Source organism: Branchiostoma belcheri, unplaced genomic scaffold, assembly GCF_001625305.1.
Source record: "Branchiostoma belcheri isolate BF01 breed outbred unplaced genomic scaffold, Haploidv18h27 scaffold64, whole genome shotgun sequence".
NCBI lineage: Eukaryota > Metazoa > Chordata > Leptocardii > Amphioxiformes > Branchiostomatidae > Branchiostoma > Branchiostoma belcheri.
In genome coordinates, this window is record NW_017804287.1 from 962,697 (window position 1) to 984,716 (window position 22,020).

General features: G+C 40.6%; 1 protein-coding gene across 1 annotated transcript in view; it reads left to right on the forward strand.

The window, feature by feature from the left end:
• LOC109483409 (dynein heavy chain 3, axonemal-like) overlaps positions 1 to 22,020 on the forward strand; it is a 48,495-nt gene that overhangs the window by 5,534 nt on the left and 20,941 nt on the right. Inside the window, exons 5-46 of the mRNA XM_019786420.1 lie at positions 30 to 99; positions 367 to 556; positions 1,208 to 1,397; positions 1,762 to 1,957; positions 2,949 to 3,074; positions 3,507 to 3,702; positions 4,065 to 4,244; positions 4,381 to 4,623; positions 4,913 to 5,062; positions 5,383 to 5,596; positions 5,769 to 5,892; positions 6,058 to 6,124; positions 6,419 to 6,505; positions 6,745 to 6,889; positions 7,243 to 7,454; positions 7,669 to 7,760; positions 7,948 to 8,062; positions 9,110 to 9,226; positions 10,386 to 10,537; positions 11,070 to 11,234; positions 11,526 to 11,727; positions 11,887 to 12,093; positions 12,480 to 12,594; positions 12,778 to 12,976; positions 13,220 to 13,328; positions 13,429 to 13,580; positions 13,878 to 14,016; positions 14,323 to 14,414; positions 14,648 to 14,849; positions 15,279 to 15,431; positions 16,136 to 16,358; positions 16,800 to 16,930; positions 17,247 to 17,347; positions 17,662 to 17,807; positions 18,013 to 18,155; positions 18,276 to 18,437; positions 18,742 to 18,867; positions 19,005 to 19,162; positions 19,473 to 19,553; positions 19,955 to 20,138; positions 20,583 to 20,768; positions 21,587 to 21,813. Of these exons, the coding sequence (XP_019641979.1) occupies positions 30 to 99; positions 367 to 556; positions 1,208 to 1,397; positions 1,762 to 1,957; positions 2,949 to 3,074; positions 3,507 to 3,702; positions 4,065 to 4,244; positions 4,381 to 4,623; positions 4,913 to 5,062; positions 5,383 to 5,596; positions 5,769 to 5,892; positions 6,058 to 6,124; positions 6,419 to 6,505; positions 6,745 to 6,889; positions 7,243 to 7,454; positions 7,669 to 7,760; positions 7,948 to 8,062; positions 9,110 to 9,226; positions 10,386 to 10,537; positions 11,070 to 11,234; positions 11,526 to 11,727; positions 11,887 to 12,093; positions 12,480 to 12,594; positions 12,778 to 12,976; positions 13,220 to 13,328; positions 13,429 to 13,580; positions 13,878 to 14,016; positions 14,323 to 14,414; positions 14,648 to 14,849; positions 15,279 to 15,431; positions 16,136 to 16,358; positions 16,800 to 16,930; positions 17,247 to 17,347; positions 17,662 to 17,807; positions 18,013 to 18,155; positions 18,276 to 18,437; positions 18,742 to 18,867; positions 19,005 to 19,162; positions 19,473 to 19,553; positions 19,955 to 20,138; positions 20,583 to 20,768; positions 21,587 to 21,813 (6,469 nt within the window). The remainder of the gene's footprint in view (positions 1 to 29; positions 100 to 366; positions 557 to 1,207; positions 1,398 to 1,761; positions 1,958 to 2,948; positions 3,075 to 3,506; positions 3,703 to 4,064; positions 4,245 to 4,380; positions 4,624 to 4,912; positions 5,063 to 5,382; positions 5,597 to 5,768; positions 5,893 to 6,057; positions 6,125 to 6,418; positions 6,506 to 6,744; positions 6,890 to 7,242; positions 7,455 to 7,668; positions 7,761 to 7,947; positions 8,063 to 9,109; positions 9,227 to 10,385; positions 10,538 to 11,069; positions 11,235 to 11,525; positions 11,728 to 11,886; positions 12,094 to 12,479; positions 12,595 to 12,777; positions 12,977 to 13,219; positions 13,329 to 13,428; positions 13,581 to 13,877; positions 14,017 to 14,322; positions 14,415 to 14,647; positions 14,850 to 15,278; positions 15,432 to 16,135; positions 16,359 to 16,799; positions 16,931 to 17,246; positions 17,348 to 17,661; positions 17,808 to 18,012; positions 18,156 to 18,275; positions 18,438 to 18,741; positions 18,868 to 19,004; positions 19,163 to 19,472; positions 19,554 to 19,954; positions 20,139 to 20,582; positions 20,769 to 21,586; positions 21,814 to 22,020) is intronic.

Below are 22,020 nucleotides of genomic sequence, written 5' to 3' on the forward strand. Positions count from 1 at the left end.
TTCATGAAGTTTCTTAACTGAGATCACAGCTACAAAATCTCCTCCTAGTCCCAGAAAAGTACCCAGACATCGCGGACTCAACGGCAAAAAGCAAAATGGGTAAGTACCAAAATGTGCATGTTTGTCGTCAAAGTGATGGGCCTTAACTAATATTTTTTAAATTCCTTTTTTTCTAGTTGATACCATGTCCATACATGTTTTCTTCATGTCTTAAGCTTATCATACAGGTTTCTGATCTCTGAACAACAAAGTCCTCTTTCTACATATTACATACAAACATACCTCTATATACATTGTAATACCCACAATGCATCACACTGCGCATGCGCAGATCAAACTGTGAACCAGCTTATTGTCTTGTTACAGTATGAATGGTGCAACCAACGGGACAGTGAAGCACGCCCATGTCTCCAACGGTTCCACCAACGGCGTGAGCGACGTTTTATCGCTGCCGGGTAGCCGTCCCATGAGCCCCGTGCAGCAGCTCAACGTGATGAAGTCAGGGGAAGACGAGGAAAACAGCAGAATGGGGGAACCTTCTGACAGAGATCTCGAGGTTAGACTTCATCATAATCATTTATATTTCAGTCCAAAATCTCAGTAGTAATGATTTCAAATACTACATTATATTAAGATTAATACATTTGTTTCTGAAATGCAATCTATTAATTTCAGTTTCATGGTCGGAAAAATATGAGCAAAAATGATGGAAAATTGTAGACAACTCATTACTTTTAGCCTCAAAAGGCTGATTTCTGGGAAATTTATTTTCGTAACTGCTTATTAATATAATAATTGTTAATTTATGACATTCCTCATATTCTGTTCAATTTGATACATATGATAGTGTAATAAGCTAAGTTTCATGTTGAAAAAGTCATACCATATCTTTTTGACTTCCCAATGTCCAGGAATCAAGCTGGGTGAGTTTGGCGTACCTTGTGGGGAGTATGAGTAGTACTGTGTGCCCGTTTTAAATCCTATTTGTGGTGCAGCACAGATCTTCCCTTCACACGATATGATATATCAAAAGCATGAAATATTTGGTGCAACAAAACATAAAAGAGTTGTAGTGTTTTCATAAACCTCCCTCCCCCGTGTTGCGTGCCCCCCTCCCCACTTATTACCGTATGAAAATGCAACCTAGGAGTGGAGCCAAATTAAAGTGCCTCACTAAAAACCATGTTTTTTTGTACCAATGCTACAGAGATATTACTACTACATCACCAAAGGCGTGAATGACGCCATGTTGGCTCCGGCTCCAGAAGACCAGATGCCCAACATCAAGAGCAGAATTCCAGAAGCCCTCCGCGCCAACCCGGACTTGAACAAAACGGTAGCCGCTCTCACAGAGGAGGCCGAGGGAGACTACAACTTCACTCTGAGGAAGTGCATCGGTGAGAAGGGGGCTTGATTTAACCCTTCACATGCTGAGTTACTTTGTGACGTCACATATTAGGACAGTTTAACACTTGCGTGTATTTGGGGCCTTCTTCAAGTTGCAGACTGAAAAAGTTACACCCTTAATATCCCATAATGTCTTACGCTTTTTTCTTTGCTATGAAATTCAAAGGTACATAATATTGCTGTGTATGCAACTCTGTTCTTCTACTCTTACAATGCAAGTCTTTCAGAAAAAAAGGCCTGTTTTAGCTAGTGAGCTGACAACTACCCAATGGAAATCAGCATTTCAAGTTGCATTTTCTAGCATACTTCTAACACACCCTAGTTTCGATTGACACACTTCTCCATCAATCCCAGTGGACTACGTCCTGAAGGATGAGAAGGAGAAGAGCAGGCTGCACATCTCCTGGATCCCGCGCTCCTTCCCTCACCGCGTGATCCGCGCCCCCGTCCCGTGGCACCACACCTACAAGGACACCAAGGACTTCAATGAGCAGCACCTCTTCACCACCAATCCCATCATGCTGCACCTGCAGAATCTCTGGTTTGATAAGTAAGTCTGACCTCAGGTGACCTCCCTCAGTCATCCAATCAGATACCTTCCCCAGTTATCCAATCAGGTTCTCCCCCAGTCATCCAATCAGATGCCTCCCCCAGTCATCCAATCAAGTACCAGCCTGTTGTTCTATCATTTATTTACATCATGAAACCCATACCCCAATTTTTTTGTTTTTTCACCCCTTGTCAAACACAAAATTTTGTTTCATTTCCAGTTACGTCTTTACACTCTTTTCTTTTATTCTTTTCTTGATAAGTTCCTCCTCTACAATGCACTCTTTGGTTGATAAATTCTTCTTTAAGTTAGTTGTTCTTTCTCTTTCTTTTCTAAATGTCTTTTTTCCCTACAAACTCATCTCTGTTACTCTTTGCATTGTTATTTTCCTCTCACTTCTGTTTGCCCAAATCCCCCCCAGCCCCCCCTCCCATTAAAAAAACTTCCCTCAAGACACAAAAAAAATCCTTTCCTACCCTACTCCCCCACCTATTGTGTCATTAACATCAGGTGTCAGATTGGACCAATCAGGTTCAAGACACCCGACTGTTGTTGGACCAATCAGGGACTTACAGGTCAAACCAGAGGTTGTGCAAGTACACACGAGAAGTTTGGTGCCAGGTTTGGTCAACGTTAACTTTTAAGTATCACTGATGGAAGAAGTTACAATTGCGTAGTTGCTAGGCAACTGTGACTTGATCAACAGTTAGATAGAAACACATTTCTTGACTGCATTGGGAAATGTGTTTGCAAGCTAACAGTGAGTTTTTTACAAGTAGGCCCAACTGAAAACATTACAATGTCTCTCAGACAACTTACTTGATTTACAGGTGCAATCTCCTACATACTTCATTGACACATTCATCCTCAAATGACAAGTCTTAGAGTAACATATACATGTAAGCCCCGCCCACAACAGCCCAGTAACCATGACATGATTGACATGCAAGCTCCACCCACAACAGCCCGGTAACCATAACATAATTGACAGGTACTCCCACCTGAGGTTTGTGAACAAAGACGAGCTGCTGAGGTCTAACCTGCCGCTGCTGCCTGCCGACTTTGAGGAGCTGATCAAGAAACAGTGTCGGGAGGCCCACGAGGTCCTCAGAACAAGGTACAGACGTATGGAAAAGGTGCAAGGGTGTACAGAGTGTCCTGAAGTTTCAAATTACCAGCTGTTCAAAAATCCATATCTTGATCAATCATTTAGAAGTTCAAACTTCTTAAATCTTCTGTAAGTCTGTTTTAGTTGCAAAGCAAACAGGAACAACAACTAGCAAATTACGGTCTTAAATATGGTGGATGTGATACCTGGTACAAGATTTTGAATGAATTCTGTTCACTCCAATCTTTTTGGGGAGGCTTTGACCAATTAGCTTGCCTGAAAAAGAGTGAAATTAACATATTTCTAAAACTGTCATACATTCTTTAATCATGATCTAGTTGAATACAAGATTTTTGATGACCTAACTTTTGAACTACATTGTATCAGCTTTCGTTGATCAAATCTTTGAGTTGAAAGTACATGTAACATGTTTTTGTTCAGTTGGATCCCGACGTGTGCGTCCGTTTTCCTGGCGCACAAGGACCTGTGGGGCCACCTGGTGCCTCTGAACGACACCGACTCCACGCAGCGCGTACAGGAGTTCTTTGCCTGCGTCGCTGCGCTAATGTCCAACCACCTGCGGAGCATGGTCATCAACTCTCTGGCCGACTTCCTGGACTTCATGCAGATGCACAAGGTTTGTTTGTCATAGAACAACAACCTGTAGTTACACAATGTAATGTACACTAAACGTTCAACCTCCACTAGTAGTCTCCAGCCTTTTTCATGAAAAATGACCCACAAACTTATGTGAGTGTGGCCTTATATGAAAAGTTAACATTAAGTGAGGGGGGGGAATGGTATAACCACAGACTTATAATATTGAGCAGAGGTCAACATGGTCTTCCCAATTAGGCTATTAAGAAGTTGAATGGTACGATTGAGGAACTTAGGAATCCAAGGGTTGCATACTATTTACAGAAAAATTAAAGGAAAATTCACAGTAATTTTTTATATTGCATAAAAGAACCATTTTTCTTGTTACCTTTTTTTATTCAGGCTGGGAACGACTTTGGATCAGACTATGATGAGCTCCAGTTTGCCATGGGGTCAGTAATGATCATCAAGCTCCGTGTCGAGGAGCCAAAGATCATCTTCGAGCCGCCTTTCAGAGAGACGAGGGACATCTTCCTCAGGTGTTTCTCTGAGATCGTTGCAAGTGCAGAGGAGCTGCCTAGGGTATGCTGATGTTCCTTACTTTTGAGTACAAACTTTAAGGTATTGTTTTTGGTGACTGTGTTGTGTGTTTGTGTGCTTGTTTGTCTGGACAGAGTAGGTTGACATGAAATCTGAAATCTGGGATTTCTTGTTGCAGGTTGAGAGTGACCTGTTTCCCGACATGCGACACGAGCGCCTGCTGCTGAGGACAGTGAAGATGGAGGAACCTCTGGTCACAGAGTTCATGGACAAGGCCATGGAGACCTTCAAAATCAACACCATCGGACCACAGAGGTACCTGAACGTGTACAAGAAGTACGGAGATCTGCTGAACAACAAGGCTGAACAGGAAGTCACCGCCTTCCTCAAGGAGAAACACTCTCTTCAGGCATTCACCAAGGTAAGGGCACACAACTTTGTTTAGTTTCCTAGTGTTAAATTTTTCATTTTTCTATGTATTTTTGTCGTATATAGGTCGTCAGATGATGTCTTTGGTCCAAAATTCTGGTGCCAACAGTATACAAATTATTAGTTTTGGAAAAATAAGGATTGAATTTAAAGAATCTTCAAGCTTTGTGACTCAAATGTTTACATCCTTACGTATAGTACAAACACGTATAAGACTTTACTTATTTGTTGACAAACAGATGCACTTAGAAATCTCTAACCTGTTTGTTTATTTTTCTCAGAAAATCAACAGTTACCAGCAGCTAAAAGATGAGATCGCCCTCCTGCGCATCACCGTGCCCCTGAGCATGTTCACACTGGCCTGTGAGGATCTGAATGTGGATCTGTGTGCCAGGGCACAGAGACTTAAGGACAGGCTTGTCATCTTCGAGGTACTTAATTCATAAAACTTCTGTCACACTGTGGTACAACATTAAAAAATATGATTTGAAGTAGTATCTGGTATTCTCTCACTCAATACGCAGACAGATTGGGTTGAGTTGTACACTAAGGTTACATTCAATTTGTATTACTTCTGTATCTATATCGCCGGTATAACCGCCCCTCGGTGTAACACACCAGCTACTTACATTGTACTTAGTCTAACTCTTTAACCAAGCATGGCAATTTTTTTGGCAAGGCCTCTGGGGTGGAGCTAATTGATAAACTTTTGGTATGTACTGATTTTGTATTTTTTTTCATTATCCTTTAGGTCGATGAAAACAGGGTCCTGAACAAGGAAATCTGTAAGCACTATGATGAGATCGCAGACCGCGTGAGCGAGATGCCGGACACGACGGCAGACCTAGTTGAGCTGACCGACTTCCTGCGGACGTCCAGCGAGGTGACCGTCTTCAAGCTGAAGGACGAAATCGACGAGGCTGGACACAGGCTCCAGTTCCTGCTGGACTATGCAACACTGCCATGTGAGTTTATTAATAGACGTTTTCTTTCAAATAAAAAATGTTACTAGTCTTACTGCAATTTTTAAAAATCTTTTACACCAAGCTTTAATGATAATGGTCACTGGTCTGTATTGATTTTGAAGCTTCCTTGACCGTTGAAAATTGACAAATTTGTATCAATTTTTTTTTGCAGATGAGGACATTAAGTTGAACAGCCAGGTCTTCCACTGGCCGGACCACATCCAGACAGTTTTTGATCTGAGTAAGAACAGGCTGGCCAATCGCAGAGAGGCAGCAGAAGACGAAGTCAAGAAGAAGTAAGTGCTAGACAAAAGAGACATTCAATTTTGGCTTTGCTTTTTTGACAGAATGAATTAACTTATAAAGATTTTGTTTTTGTTTTTGTTTATAGAGTAAACTAAGGTTTATGATCAGCTTTTTTGAGCTTTTTTTAACATGACACCTGTTGCACTTATTTCCAGGTTGCAGCAGTTTGAGGACAAACTGAACCGGTACAACCAAGAAGTCGAGAGCTTCAGGAAAAAGGAGGTAATTGAATTACTGTCTGTAGTCTGTAATTGAACTAATTTAAGCTTGAGGATCATTTGACAAAAACACTAACAATGTGATCCTACCAAAAAACGTGTACAGCTACACTGAGCAAATGGAAGCTGCTTCTTTTTTCTGTTTTCCAAAAAAAAGTCTGAATAGCTGTTAAATATAATAATGACTTACCAGACTGTTACTTGTTTTGTGTTAAGTTAAACATTGTTGCTAAACCAAGTTTACTAGATACAGTATGCACAAATTTCCTAACACAGACCTGACTCATTTGCATTCTAGATCATGAGCCAGGATGAGATGAAGACCAATGTGGACAAGCTGAACGAGCTGACCCAACAACTGGACGATGCTATGGCAGAACAAGCTGTAAGTTGACACGGAAGGTTTTTTGTTGGCTAAGCTGTGGGTTTGTGTCCCTGTTTGTCCTAAAGTTAATAGCTTTGGGAAAATCCAAAACACTTATATCCCAGGTATGTGAACTGGAAGGTCACAAAATCCCAGAACACTTGCAGGAGGAATGTGAATTTGAAGGTCAAGTGATTTCAGGAAGTCCCAAACCTTTAATTTCTTGTAAATGAATGTTTCAATCTATTTTTTCTGTATAGTCCATCAACGTGGAAGAGGAGTTGTTGGAGTGGGAGCCAACAGCCTTCCCTATCCTGCAGATGATGGTGACATACAAGGAGCCATACGACAAACTGTGGGGGACAGCTCTCAGCTTCCACACTAAACATGAGCAGTGGCTCAACGGTCAGTCTGGCATAATGTTGTTTTGGACCATCTTTTCTTACAAGCTTTGGAAGAAATGTAAATTCAGCAACAGAAACAAGTTTCTTAGGGCTGAAGTTATCCTAACTTGTAACATGATTAAGTGAATGACAACTCACTAACAATAATTTTTTGCACTTCCATTCTGTAGTCTTGTACATGATTATGGTCATCAATGTTGCCTTCTGATTCTGTATCTGTATCTGTATAGCCGGTATAACCGCCTTTCGGTGCAACACACCAGCTATAAGCTGATTAAGACCTAACCCTCTTATTGCTACCTAATTAACCTCATACAAGATTAAATGTTTTATTCCTGCTACCTGTATGTATAGGTCCCTTTGGAGACCTGAACGCAGAAGAGCTGGAAGAAGAGATTGGGAACATGTGGCGCACCATGTACAAACTCACCAAGCAGTTCAGCGACGTTGCTGGGCCGCGCCGCATCGCAGAGAGCGTCAAGTCCAAGATCGACAAGTTCAAGCAGCACATGCCGATCCTACAGACCATCTGCAACCCTGGTATCAGGGACAGGCACTGGGAACAGGTAAGGGGCTGTCACAACAGTTTGCACATCTGTTCTAAACAAAATTAGTTTGTTCAGCAGGTACATTGAAAATTGTGACACTTGTGACTCATAATCAACAATGCTTACTTTTGAATCCTTTTTACAGAGACTGATTAACACACAAAGGCATTTTGTTTAAGAAAAGTCATTTGAACATTTGAACAATATATTATTGCTTTCCTCCCATGTTTAGATGAGTGACATTGTGGGGTTTGACCTGAAGCCAGAACCAGAGACGTCCCTGTTCCAGATGCTGGAGTATGGACTGAACAAGTTCATGGACAAGTAAGGCCATTGCATGGCTATCTCCTTTTAACATCATGAATTATTATTTTTTAAGAGTTAGGTTCTTTCAATAGTTTGCACTGTAATAATTACTTGTACAAGTAAAAGCACACAAAAGAATATCAAGTTTAAGTTAAACTTTAGTTGACACTTTGAGTGTTTAATATTTTTGTGGTTTGTTTTCCAGACTGGAAGAGATTGGTGCAGCAGCCAGTAAGGAGTATTCCTTGGAGAAAGCCATGGAGAAGATGAAGACAGAATGGGCGGAGATGTTGTTTGAGTTTGTAGCATACAGGGACACTGTGAGTACACAAGGGCATGTTAAATGGGGGAGGGGGGGCACAGTTGATTCGGGTCTTTGCTATGAGCTGGTTCACCGTTTGGACTGTGAATGTCAATCAATTAGTGTGGTGCATTGTAGGTTATGTTACAGTTAAAGGCCCTGAAGCATCATTGAGCAAAACATGTTTGGAATCAAGTATGGTTAAGACAAGAACTGTTTACAAGTTTGGTACCATTGCTTCAAGTTAGACCTCATGCATATTAACAGTTCAAACTGTGAACAGGCTTTTTTGGGAAAATACACAATGTATATAAGATATATAGTGTATTAATATGTTGGTGGGAGTCCATTCTGATTTACATTTAATAAATTTCAAAGCATGCTCTTGATATCATAACGATAGTTGGGAGTAACAATAAGTTAACATTGCATTGCAAACATGGGATTAGCTCATAAAGCTTGAAGAGGAGAGTTTCAGTTTGACTACAATTGATGAATCTTCTGTCATGTGTTTTCTTTCACCTTTTTCCCCCACTACAATAGGGAGTGGATATAGTGTCGGAAATTGATAGTGTCCAGTCTTTACTGGATGACCAGTTAGTCAAGGCTCAGACAATGCGAGGCTCCCCCTATGTCAAACCCTTCCAACAAGAGATGAAGGTCAGGTGGATGTATGTGAAGGTCAACGGTTCTTGGCATGACTTTGTTTGGAAGGCAAACAAACAAGCAAATGAGCAAACAATGACGCTTGTAAAAGAACAATCCAAATGTCCAAATTCCAAACTTCCACAAATTAGCTTCTAATCTTACTTTATTTTATGCAGAAAAAAGAATTGTTTTGGCCAGCTTTTCACATGACCATGATCATGTGATCTCTGAGGAAAGTGCTATTGGTTGCTGGTCACATGACCGTGACGGCACCTGCTAAAAATACCACCTGTTGATGAAACCATCAAAAATTTTAAATGACAGGTTCTTTTCCTCTGAACAAAGTCATGTTAAGGAGAGTATTTGTGATGTCTGTATGTCCAATTCATGTTATGTCTTGTCTTTTTTTAACACACAGGGAGTTTCCATTTTGTCGTCTATTGATGAAATTCAAGTCCTTCTGGATGACCACATCCTCAAAACTCAGACCATGCGCGGGTCTCCCTTTATCAAGCCGTTTGAAATAGAGATTAAGGTGGGGTGGTAGACGGTTGGTGGGGAGGGGGGACTGTGCCATTGTCATACGACCAAGCTCTGGTTGCTGAGGTCTTGCAATGTGGTGATGAAGCAATGTGTAATGTGCAGTAACTGTTACTGTGCTAGAATGGTGGCAGTAGTTTTAGATGTCTCACTTTTGCAAATTGTGTAAACTGTGTTTAATGCAAACTACTGTTTTAAACACTTTCTATTCAAAAAAATTGGTGAGCTAGCATGCTGTTAGGGTCAGATATTGCAAGCTAAAAAATGAAACTTTTATTATTGTTTTTAACACCAAAGCTATGCATGGTTTATGTAAAGTCCACTAACAACCAAAAGAAGAAGAATCCTAAGTAGACTCATACATGTATTTGACTTACTGTAAAATCTTTATTATTCTTTTCCTTTTAATACTTAATTAATACGGCTGGTGTTGCAACTTGCAAGTTATGTAGAGGTAAAAAAAACATTATGAAAACAAGAAGTAGAAAAAAATGCAAAGGTGTGGAATTTAAAGGGAAATTGCTGGGTATAAAATAAGGTTTATATTGGTGGCATAATGTGTCCAAACCAGAGCTTGGTCTACAGAACATGGTGAAAGTCCTCCCCCCTACAACTGGAGTGTGATCTTCTGGCTTGCAGCTTATCCTTGGCTCACCTATCTGATTCAGCTGGTACTGCAGATTCCTAATTTGATCAACAACACACTGCAATTATTTTTATTCTCTTCAGCATCTATTGATCAACATCCCCTGCTCGACTAAACCCAACTTTGCCCAACATTTGATTCCTGGTCTACAGATCTGCTAACTTCAGTCTTGTCCTCTTTTCTCTGTGTGTGCGCATTGCAGTTGTGTGACTATGTAAATTTCTAAAGCTTTTGCCTAATATGTGTGTCTTTTTTGGATTTGACTGTTTACTCTAAATGTAGTTTTAAAAAATGTAGAATAGTTTTCTCTTAATGTAGTATCATTATTAATTATTAAGTTAAAAGGATAGATTTAACGTTCTGTAACAGCTTAAATTTATCAGTAAGAGCAAAGTGCAAGCACTAAGTGTCAGTATCAATATGATGATTTTGCACGTTGACAGAAATTTAAATAGTGTATATTTGCATACATGATTTATGCTAATGCCACTGGTTGCCATGGTGACAGGATTGGGAGGAGAAACTGATCCTGGTGCAGGACATCCTTGATGCGTGGCTGAAGTGTCAGGCCACATGGCTGTACCTCGAGCCCATCTTCAGCTCTCCCGACATCAACGCACAGATGCCTGAGGAGGGCCGCAAGTTCGGCATTGTGGACAGGTGAGCACCATCGAGACAAACACTGACTCAATGTCTCAGTCATAATGTCAAAATGCAAATGCAATTGTTAAAGTTGCACCAGATTGTACCAACATGTATATCTAGTCTCGTAATGTTGACAGTTAAAATCAATAATTATTATAACAAACTTTAAGGCTGTCTTTTAAGAGGGTTACGAAATTTTAAACTTGGACAAGACTTTGACAGAATTGCTTTCCATGAAATGTCACTTACATTTGTACTTATTTTTGGATTTAACTTTTGAGTATTTTACTTTTCATAGATGGATTAAAATGTATTATAGAAGTCTTGACACACATTCAATTCGGTAATATTTGTGTCATTTTATCAACAACTTGCCAGAGGTATTTCTTGTAAAAAATTCATTGCAAACTGCAATTCAACACGATAAATAGACAGTAAATTATGACATAATTGACTGTCTATCCAATGTGTAGGGACCTATAGAAACAAGGAAGGGCTCTAATATACAGTTATGTACCCTTTGCTAATGTTTGCAAAATTTCCCCAGCTATTGGCGTGACATCATGACAGAGGCAGTGAAGGACTGCCACGTGCTGGTGGCCACGGCCCAGCCCAACATGCTGGGGAGACTGCAGGAGTCCAACGTTCTACTGGAGGAGATCCAGAAGGGACTGAACGACTACCTGGAGAAGAAGAGGCTGTATTTCCCCAGGTTGGCAGGACAGAACTACATGTATACTGTCGACGTCTCCTAGATGTCATTCTAAAAAAAGGATCTCGATCCAGTTTTAGCTCACAGAAGACCTAATCTTCCATTGGTCGTGTCAGAGGAGACAGACACTATGTACAGTATTTACAGGTTCATTGTACCAGGGAAATTGCCTTAGCTTTCCTCTTTTTGACAAGCACAATGTTTATAAACATTCATTAAACAAGCAAACACCTAAAGAATTTTAAAAATTGTTTGTTAACTCAAAACGTTTTGCCTTATTTTGTGATCCAGGTTCTTCTTCCTGTCAAATGACGAGCTCCTTGAGATCCTGTCTGAGACAAAGGACCCGATGCGCGTGCAGCCTCACCTGAAGAAGTGTTTTGAGGGCATCGCCAAACTGGAGTTCACTGAGGACCAGGTCATCACCGGCATGATCAGCTCTGAGAAGGAGATCGTGCCGTTTACCAAGAAGATTGTCCCAGCTCAAGCAAAGGTAAGGCTTTAAAGTTTGGTTATTTCCTTTGGTTATGTATGATTTTTTTAATGTACTTGTGTAATGACTAAAAACCTATGAGAGAGAGAAATCTTCAGTCAGACTGTCGTTTGTGATGAATTTGCACTTAGCTCTAAAGTCTTGTCCTTCACTCTTCAGGGCATGGTGGAGAAGTGGCTGTTACAAGTTGAGGAGACCATGATCAGCAGTGTGCGTAAGGTCATCGCAGACAGCTACCTGGCTTACAAGGAGGTGCCCAGGAAGAAGTGGGTACTGGACTGGCCGGGACAAACGGTCATCTGTACCTCGTCCATCTACTGGACAGCTGAAGTGACCACTGCCATCCAGGAGGAGGGTGGACTCAAGGTGAGCGAATTGTTTTAAGATCCATTTAAGGACTGTTCCTAATTTTTTCTGGATGTGCAATTGTCATTACAGCCATCAACATTTTTAAGAAAGTATGTTCAACTTGGTAATGTTTAGAGAGGGATAAAGCCATGGTTATAAATAACATGCTTCCTGATAACAAAAAAAAACTAAGTCAATTTAGACATTTAAATTCTTGTAAACTAAGGCCTTACGGCTTACCTGAGCTGTGCATGCTTGCACGTCTTACCAATGTAGCAGCTCTGGGTACCAGTACATTGCACTGAATGTTTGAGTGCCTCCCGCTGCAATTATAGCAGCCCAGGCTTTTTGGCATGTAAATTTTGATGGTTCAGCTTTTAAATGTGTTTTTTTTTTTTTTTCAGAAATACTTGGAGATCAGCAACAAGCAGATTGATGAAATCGTCGCCCTTGTGCGTGGCAAGCTGGAGATCGGAGCTCGTTTCACACTGGGTGCCCTGGTTGTAATCGATGTCCACGGTAAGGCAAGAGGCATCAAAGTCAGCCCTCTTTTTTAGAAAATATCCTTCTAATGATATATGAAGCTTCAAGTGAGGGTGATTGAATGTTGTAAGAATCTAGATAGTTGACCAAAATTAATGATGAATACAATTACTTTATAGCTTATTTGTAGACTAAACATGTCCATGAACAATTCTTTAGCACGTGATGTGGTGGAGAAGTTGGCCAATGACAAGATCAGTGACACCAACGCGTTTGACTGGATCAGCCAGCTGCGGTACTACTTTGACGGGAAGGACGCCCAGGTACACATGATCACCACAGAGCTGGGGTACGGCTACGAGTATCTCGGCAACACTGGACGTCTGGTCATCACACCACTGACCGACAGATGCTACAGGTCAGTTGTGACGGTTTGTTTATCTGAAAGTAAAACTTTTGTTCCAACACAAAGAATGGTTCTTACCTAGAGCTTCTGACCAGTCACTCCGGTCTTCTTCAGTAGACTGACCCAGTGAGGTCATGAAATCTTACAATACTTCCTGGAAGTTTGAAGTCTGATTTCATGCCATCTACGGTGACTTCAGCTTTGTTTTTTTCCTTTTTGTATTTAAATTGTTTGGTTTATTTTGTTTCTGCTCAGGACACTGATGGGTGCGATGAAGCTGAACCTGGGCGGGGCTCCTGAGGGACCGGCTGGAACCGGAAAAACTGAAACTAGCAAGGATTTGGCCAAAGCCATTGCCAAACAGGTCAGCATGTGTTATTTTATAGTATGTTGCTAGAACAGATGACTTTGATTGATTTTACTGTAGAAGGACAACTGTTGACGGATTTGCTTGTTTCTTCCAGTGTGTGGTGTTTAACTGCTCAGACGGTCTGGACTTCAAGGCTATGGGGAAGTTCTTCAAGGGCCTGGCACAAGCAGGAGCCTGGGCCTGCTTTGACGAGTTCAACCGCATCGAGCTGGAAGTGTTGTCTGTGATTGCCCAGCAAATTCACAGGTACACATAGTGCCATGTATTTTTGATAGCTTCATTGCAATAATATAATGATAGACTGAACTTTGGGTTTGAGTTTCTTGGGACCCTCAATTGTCATACTGTAGCTAGTTTCCTTGATTGTATTGCTACGTTACATACTTCTTTGAGCATTGTTCATTTTCCTCAAATCGTTAGATTTTGCTACCATGAAGATTGATAAGAGAATTACTAACAGTAAATTCTCTGAGTCTGACGTTTGAAATAATTGCATATATATTTGGATGTATTTTGAATAGTAACAAAGAATCATTATTTCAGTATCCAAACTGCCATCTCCATGGGTCTGAAGAGGTTCCTGTTTGAGGGGACAGACCTGCAGCTGGACCCCACCTGTACCATCTTCATCACCATGAACCCTGGGTACGCAGGGAGACAGGAGCTGCCCGACAACCTCAAGGTCAGAGAACTTGTAAAACATACAAAAGCCATGATATAACTCATCTTGACTGTCCAACACAATTAGCGGTTCTACCAATGATAGCATGGCCATTAGAGGTTCGGCCAATTATAGAGAGGGGCTGCTTGCCTGTCAACTATTTTCATTTTAGGCAACAGGAGCTGCCAGACAACCTCAAGCTCATATAACATAAAAAATATTACTGTAACAGTATTAACCTGCCCATAAATAAACCAATGCTGGCAGTCCATCACATTATCATATTACTTTGAAATTCATAGTTTTCCTTCCTCTTGTTTCCTTCAGGTGTTGTTCAGAACTGTGGCCATGATGGTACCGGACTATGCCATGATCGGAGAAATCTCGCTCTACTCCATGGGATTCCAGGATGCCAGAAGGTACAAAGATCATGCAAAGTTGGCCACCATCTTCTTTGACACCTATCTTAATTGATATCTTCAACATGTCAGTAATGTGAACTTTCACGTTAATGTCAGTAATATTTTGCGTATTAGATATCAAGCAATGTTCACCTACCATCATAGACATACATAGTATCAAACAATTTTTCATTTATCTTTCATTGAACATTCACTGTCATGGTGATAATGATTTTTTTTCCGTTGTGCAGTCTTGCCATTAAGATCGTGGCCACGTACCGGCTGTGTTCTGAGCAGCTGTCCTCGCAGCACCATTACGACTACGGCATGCGTGCCGTCAAGTCCGTGCTGACGGCCGCAGGCAACCTGAAACTGAAGTACCCTGAAGAGAACGAGAGCGTGCTGCTTCTCCGAGCTATCCTGGATGTCAACCTGGCCAAGTTCCTGGCTCAAGTAAGTTTAGTTTATATTGGAAATAGCTTTTTGTGTTCGGAGGTTTTGCTTTTGGTGTTCTTTTCTATTTGCTTGAATGTGTGTCCTATTATAGTTATTTGTATATTTATAGAATACAGTAGAAAGAGCCACAGGAAGTGAGGGGGGAAATGGTATAGTCACATACTGATAGGAAGGTTCAATTGGAGGTCTGTCCATCAAAAAACTTCATGGGAGTGTGAATGTTCAGTTTCTTGATACAACCATGACAATAGCGGTCATGATTTTATGTCTGACTGAGAAAACTTTCAAATCAGATCTGTAGTAATTAACAAGTGCCCCAGATATCTTTGACTATTGTTAGTAGCAGAAGGCACACCATTTCACAGTACATACATGTAATGTTCTATGTTAATGATGACCTTCGCCCCCCTCCCACCCCTTCTCAAGGACATCCCACTGTTCCGAGGCATCATCTCTGACCTGTTCCCGGGCGTGGTCCTGCCTGAGCCAGACTATGCACAGTTCCTGGACGCCCTGAAGGACAACATGAAGAAGAGAAACCTACAGCCTCATCCCTGGCACATCGAGAAAATCATACAGGTGTGTGTCAGTCTGGTCCAGATGGTTTATTCTTACCTTTGTAATGAAGGTTATGCTGTGGGTGCTATTTGTCTGTGAGTTTGTAAACAGAATAACTTGAGAAGTTTTGAATGGATCCATATATTTTTTGGTAAGTGGGTAGGTGCAGGGTAGATGTTGGCAAAACAAAAGTCAAGTCTGAATAGGGCCGCTTTAGCTGCTTTCTGCTGGTCTGGCTATGCCATTGTTGTGATTTTGGAGTATTAGCCTTTTGGGGAGAGGGTAGATAGTGTGTGTTTTGGCCCCCTAGCAGGTTTTTTAAAACTGTAGGGACCTTTTTGTCAGTGATACCAGTTGTGCAATCCATCGGAAGGCCTAACCATCATTTCAGCACCACGGACATGAACAAAATTTTGTTTGCCTCAAAATATCAGCTATTTGCTACATATTAAGCCATTTAAAGTGTACAATTTTTATTATACAAGTTAAAACTAACAAAGCGGGAGATTGCCTAGGGATTTCCTCTTTGATAGGGTATAAAGCTGGTGGTCCTGTGCATGAGAAGAGAATAAGTTGATCAAACCTTGAGGTCTGAGGTCTGTCAATTGTTCCACAAATAGGGTACGTCTCCTTAAAGCTATTGTTACTATTAAAATGAATAAATCTTTATAATATGAAATCTGACAATCAGTTGGCTAATACTCTTGTAATCTACATGACACTAGGTTTATGAGATGATGCTGGTTCGTCACGGGTTCATGATCGTGGGTGACCCCATGGGCGGGAAGACCATGGCGTACAAGGTCCTGGCGGGCGCTCTGTCGGACCTGCACGCGGCCGGTCTGATGAACGAGAACAACGTCCTGTACAAGATCATCAACCCCAAGGCCATCACCATGGGGCAGCTGTACGGCTGCTTCGACCCCGTCTCACACGAGTGGAGCGACGGTCAGTTGGAGTGTTTTTACATTCAATTTAATGGAATTGAATTTTTTAAAATTCTTTCAGGTATCCTGACAGCAACAGACATATTTACTATGATGATATTATGAGACTAAACAATTTATGTTTATATTTTTGTAAAAAGGCAAATTTTAGAAGTCATTACTCTGTTGTGGTGTTGAGTAGTCTGTTTATAGATTTAAACGTTTTCCAGCATCTGGCATCAAATGTACAGTGTGTATTAAATTTTGTGTTTGGTTTCACATCGTTTTCTCCTTTTAGTGCTGTCATTTTTTCTGTCATTTTTTGTGCACTGTTTGACACAGTAAGGATTTTAGGAAATTTCTACAAACAGTACTTCTTCTGACAAAACGTGCTTTTAGTTGTGAATGCTGTGAGATGTAATCTTATTGACTGTATGTTACTGACTTTGTCGTTATCCATCAGGTGTGCTGGCCGTGTCGTTCCGTGAACAAGCCTCCTCCACGCTGGAGGACAGACAGTGGATCCTGTTTGACGGTCCGGTAGACGCCGTGTGGATCGAGAACATGAACACTGTACTGGACGACAACAAAAAGGTACAACATGTAACAAAGACTGCACACTGTGTATCTTACTGCAGTTCAGGACAGTCAGAATAATTTCAAAATACAGTTTTTACTGCACTTTAAGACAACCAAAGTTTTGAAATGTTAAGTTCTGAAAAAGAACTTTTAAAAAAATGCCGAGGTGTATCCCAAATACATGTAGGGCATTATATGAACACATGTACTGTTATTTATTGTGTCCAAAATGGTTAGAACTTTTGCTAGAGATAGTTGAATGTTTAAAAATGACATTGTAGTAAAAAGCACGAGTTGATGTAACAATTATGTTTTTGTTTGCTTGTTGCAGCTGTGCTTGATGAGTGGAGAGATTATCCAGATGAGCAGTCAGATGAGTCTGATCTTTGAACCTGAAGACCTGGAGGTCGCCTCTCCTGCCACAGTTAGCAGGTCAGGTCATAGTTCATAGGTCAACATATACTGTAAATCATTGAACTATTGTGGTGGTTTTATCTTGCACTACGATGGAAATGGAGGTTAAATTCACAGTTGAAACAGTTCTGTAGTACTTACAAGGAAGACAAATTCTCAGTGTCATGAATTCACTGTTGAGAGGTCATGATTACTGGAAAAACAGCAAAAATAAAACTGATGTGAAAGTTTCAAGAGTTACAACAAACTGTAACTGAAATTTGAAGCAAATTGTTGCATTGAGTAGCCCTAAAATTGCAACTTAACTGAATTTAAATCTTCTTGTATTTTAGGTGCGGCATGATCTATTTCGAGCCCCACCAGCTAGGCTGGCGTCCCTACAAAGAGTCTTACTTCAACAACCTGCCAGAGACAATGAACAAGGAGCACAGGGATCTTCTGGACGACCTCTTTGAGTGGCTAGTTGACCCTTGTCTTGGTGAGTGTGGAAGTATTGTTTTGGGTGGCTGTGTTTATGAGTTCATCTGTATTGATTCCTTTTGGTTTCATGGTGGATGGGAGGTGATTTTGACAGATGATTGGTATGGAAGGTATGTGAATTATATATTATTAATAAAAGTTTTGTTTACCCATGTATGTTTCTATTTCTTCCGTATACTAATCCACAAGTTGATTTTTTTCAGACTACATCTTCCACGAGTGCAAGTTCTTTGTGAACTCTGCGGCGGGTCCTCTGGTCATGTCCCTCCTGAGACTGTACACGTGTCTGATCGACGAGATCACAAACTCTGGAGCTGAGGGCTGGGACAAACTGACAGACCAACAGGTACAGAATTATGAAACAATTATTCTACATTCTGTACTACTATTAGTAACTCTAAATGCTTTTACTTTAGCAGTCCCTGTGTGTATTTTAATGTGTTTTTCCTTTAAATTTGTTTTGCAGATTACCATGTGGATGCAGAACCTGTTCCTGTTCTGTCTGATCTGGTCCATCGGAGGAACGATCACCGGAGACGGGCGCAAGAAGTTTGATGTCTACTTCAGGAACATCATTGCAGGAACAGACCCTGATCATCCCAAACCTAAGAGCTTCAAACTCAGCAAGGTGAGAGATGTTTCAAGAAATAAAATCCAGGGGTTAGGGGTTGGATTCCCATCACTACCATGCCTTTTGAATCATAGATTTCTTTCTTTATCTTCTACACTACTGTTTGTTATTTCAACATGGCCTTCAAGTTTTTACTTGGGTATAGAAGTATTATTTTTATTTTGTATTATTTAAACCTAAGGGTCACGAAAAACCCCATATACTTTCCAGACATGTGAAAATTTCTTATTTCTTGTTTAAAGTGTTTTCTCACTCGCATGTTGTAACTGTTTCTAAATGTCTTAAACTTCATGTTTTTCAGAGTAACTTGTTCCCAGAGCGAGGGACCGTGTACGACTACTACTTCAAGAAGCAGGCCAGTGGTTCCTGGAGTGGGTGGATGGACTACGTCGACCAGAGCAAGACTGCCATCCCAGCTAATGCAAAGGTACTGACTCAGAGTTTGTTTTTTGCCTACGACTTCATTTTGCTTGTTTTTGTGTGTGTGTGTGTCCACGACTTGATATACTTTTTTAATTTTATAGAATCAATTTAAATTATAACTTCTTTTTTCTATTCCTACAGGTTACGGAGCTGATCATCTCTACGGAGGAGACAGCCCGACAGACGTACTTCCTGGACACGTTCCTGCCCCACAGCGTACCGCTGCTGTTTGTCGGACCCACCGGAACCGGAAAATCCGCCATCACCAACAACTACCTGGTCAAACTGCCCAAAGAGAAGTGAGTGCAAACAATTTTCGCCAGAAAACTTAACAAAATTAAGATGTCAAATGAATGAATGAATTTACTTATCATGATCATGTATATCATGACCATTATGAATGAAGTTAGTAAGGAGGGCACATGTGTTACATGTATTCATGATCAATTGTTTCATGTTTCAATTGTTTTCTTGTACATTACAGATACATATATTCTGTACTTAGTAGTATATTTTTTTGACCATTATAAATGAGGTTAGTGAGGATGGCTCTCAAGTTGTTTGAAGATAATAGATAAATATGTAAAACTATTTTCCTTTATTTTACAGATATCTGCCCAACGTCATCAATTTCTCTGCCCGCACAACGGCCAACCAGACGCAAGATATTGTGCTCTCCAAATTGGACAGGTAATTATAACATTTTAGAAAACTTATACTCACTAGTCTGATACAATGTACTAGAGGAATGAAAATTGAACTGTACTGGATTTAAGTGGTCAGATTTTTCTTCATTGTACTTAGTAGTACATCATGACCAGTATGAATGCGATAGTGAGGAGGAACTATTCTAACTTTCATTTATAAGCCTTAGGGCTGTAAACTGTATTGGATTACTTCAACCAATATCTAAAAAAAAAGAGACTCACCTACTAACCCTGTTTTTTTTTTCAGGATTGTCTTATTCCTTATACTAGAAGAATCAAAATTAAATTGCGTACTAGTCAGATTTTTCTTAATTGTACTTAGTAGTATATCATGACCATTATGAATGTGCTTATTGAGGATTGACTGTTCCTTCATCTATCCAGACGGCGTAAGGGTGTGCTAGGCCCGCCCATGGGTAAGAAGTGCGTGGTGTTTGTGGACGACCTGAACATGCCGGCTAAGGAGAAGTACGGTGCCCAGCCTCCCATCGAGCTGCTGCGACAGTGGCAGGACCACTCCCACTGGTACGACCTCAAGGACAACACCAAGATAGAGCTGACTGACGTGGTCAGTACTTTTTTAATTTTTACAGTTTACATCTTGTCCATTTTAACTATCTCCCTGCTGCCTAACCTTGTAAGCAATAGACACTTGGTACCTAAAATTAGTTCAGTATGCTAAAGATTAAGAATAGCTGACAGCTAGTTTTTTTTACTGTAAAACCCAAATTTATCTTAATAGAAACATATTGATCAAAAACTTTTAGATTCATATTTTGTTGGTCTAAAAGGTGTGCATGAGCACTTTGATTTGTGTCATGTACTTCAAAAAGAGAAAAAGTTTTTTAACTGTTAAAGAAAAGGAAAGTATGAGCTAATATTCCTTACAAACCACCTGGTTTTATATTGATGAAGTAATAGTACATGCATGTATATTTTGCAACAAACTCTGTAACTTAATTTTAAGTCCAGTACAGTTTTTTTTCCTTACAAATATTCAACTTTCTTGCAGCTGTTTGTTTCCGGTATGGGCCCACCTGGAGGTGGGAGGAACCACATCACAGGTCGCATGATGCGGCATCTCAACGTCATCTCCATCGACTCGTTTGACGACAGCACCATGAGCAAGATCTTCACCTCCATCGTGGACTGGCACTTTGGCAAGGGCTTTGACGGGTCCTTTTTGAGGCTGGGCAAGGTAGGACATTAGTCAAATAGATGTACAGGGCAGATATGCCACCTGGCAACAAGTGTCAGAACTGCAGTGACTAGTGTTGCCACTTTATAGTGTGCAACCTGTGGATTAGATTTTGACACTGATTTTCTTTTCTTGCAATGCTCATTTCTTCAGGTCAACCTATTGTAGACAAAATGTACTTTGAATTGCATTTTATCACAAAAAGCATCTGACCGTTTTCAAAATCATATCCAGTTGCTGTTTTTTGGTGTAATCTCTTGGTCTTTTCACCAACTGTTTTAAATTTTGTATTTATGTAATAGTATATGATATTAGGAAAGGACTCCAGCAAGACTTAATCTAGAAAGTACAAATATTGGAGAGTCTAAACTAGAGCTGTGTACCGGTACGCAGTACCGATACTGTACCGGAAAAATTGATTAGGTACAGGTCCAAAATACCTAATCCCTCAGTACCGGTACTGTACCTAAACAATTTCACACTAATTTTATGCCTATTTGTGACCTCAAATGTGTAAATAGCTGGTCCACAATGGGTCCCTGTGTAAGGACAGTGTGTTCATGAAAACAAAAACAACTTAGTTTTGCCTATATTTTATCTGAGCATTCGCCATAAACAAAGAATAAACCTTAACTATCAAGTTTATTTATGTTTTTTGTTATTGAAGGAGTTCAGAAGAGCATATAAATTGGTCGAATTGTTCAGGTACAGGTTCAGGTCCGGACCTGTACCTAAACCTGTGTACCTGTACCTGTACCTGTACCTAAAATTTGTTTAGGTACACAGCTCTAGTCTAAACATGTCTGTTTTCCCCACAGATGTTGGTCCAGGCCACGATGACTGTGTATAAGGAGGCGATCGCTAACTTCCTCCCGACCCCCTCCAAGTCTCACTACCTGTTCAACCTGCGAGACTTCGCCCGTGTGATACAGGGAGTCCTCCTGGTCCCCAGCAGTAACATGAAGGAGGGAGACAAGCTCATCAGACTCTGGATCCACGAGGTCTACAGATGCTTCTATGATCGTCTGATTGACGATGATGACAGGTACTGTAGACTTGAAAAAATGAAAATACAGACTTAGCAGGTGTTACCCAGGTGTTAGCCACATGTTTACAGTGACCAGATAAGCAGAGACCTTAAAAAGGCTGCAAATATTTTGATATCTACATTGACCTACAGTTTGCTTTTCATTTGCTCAAAGATTGCAAATAAACAACAAGGAATCATGGATTTCAATGATTACTACAATAT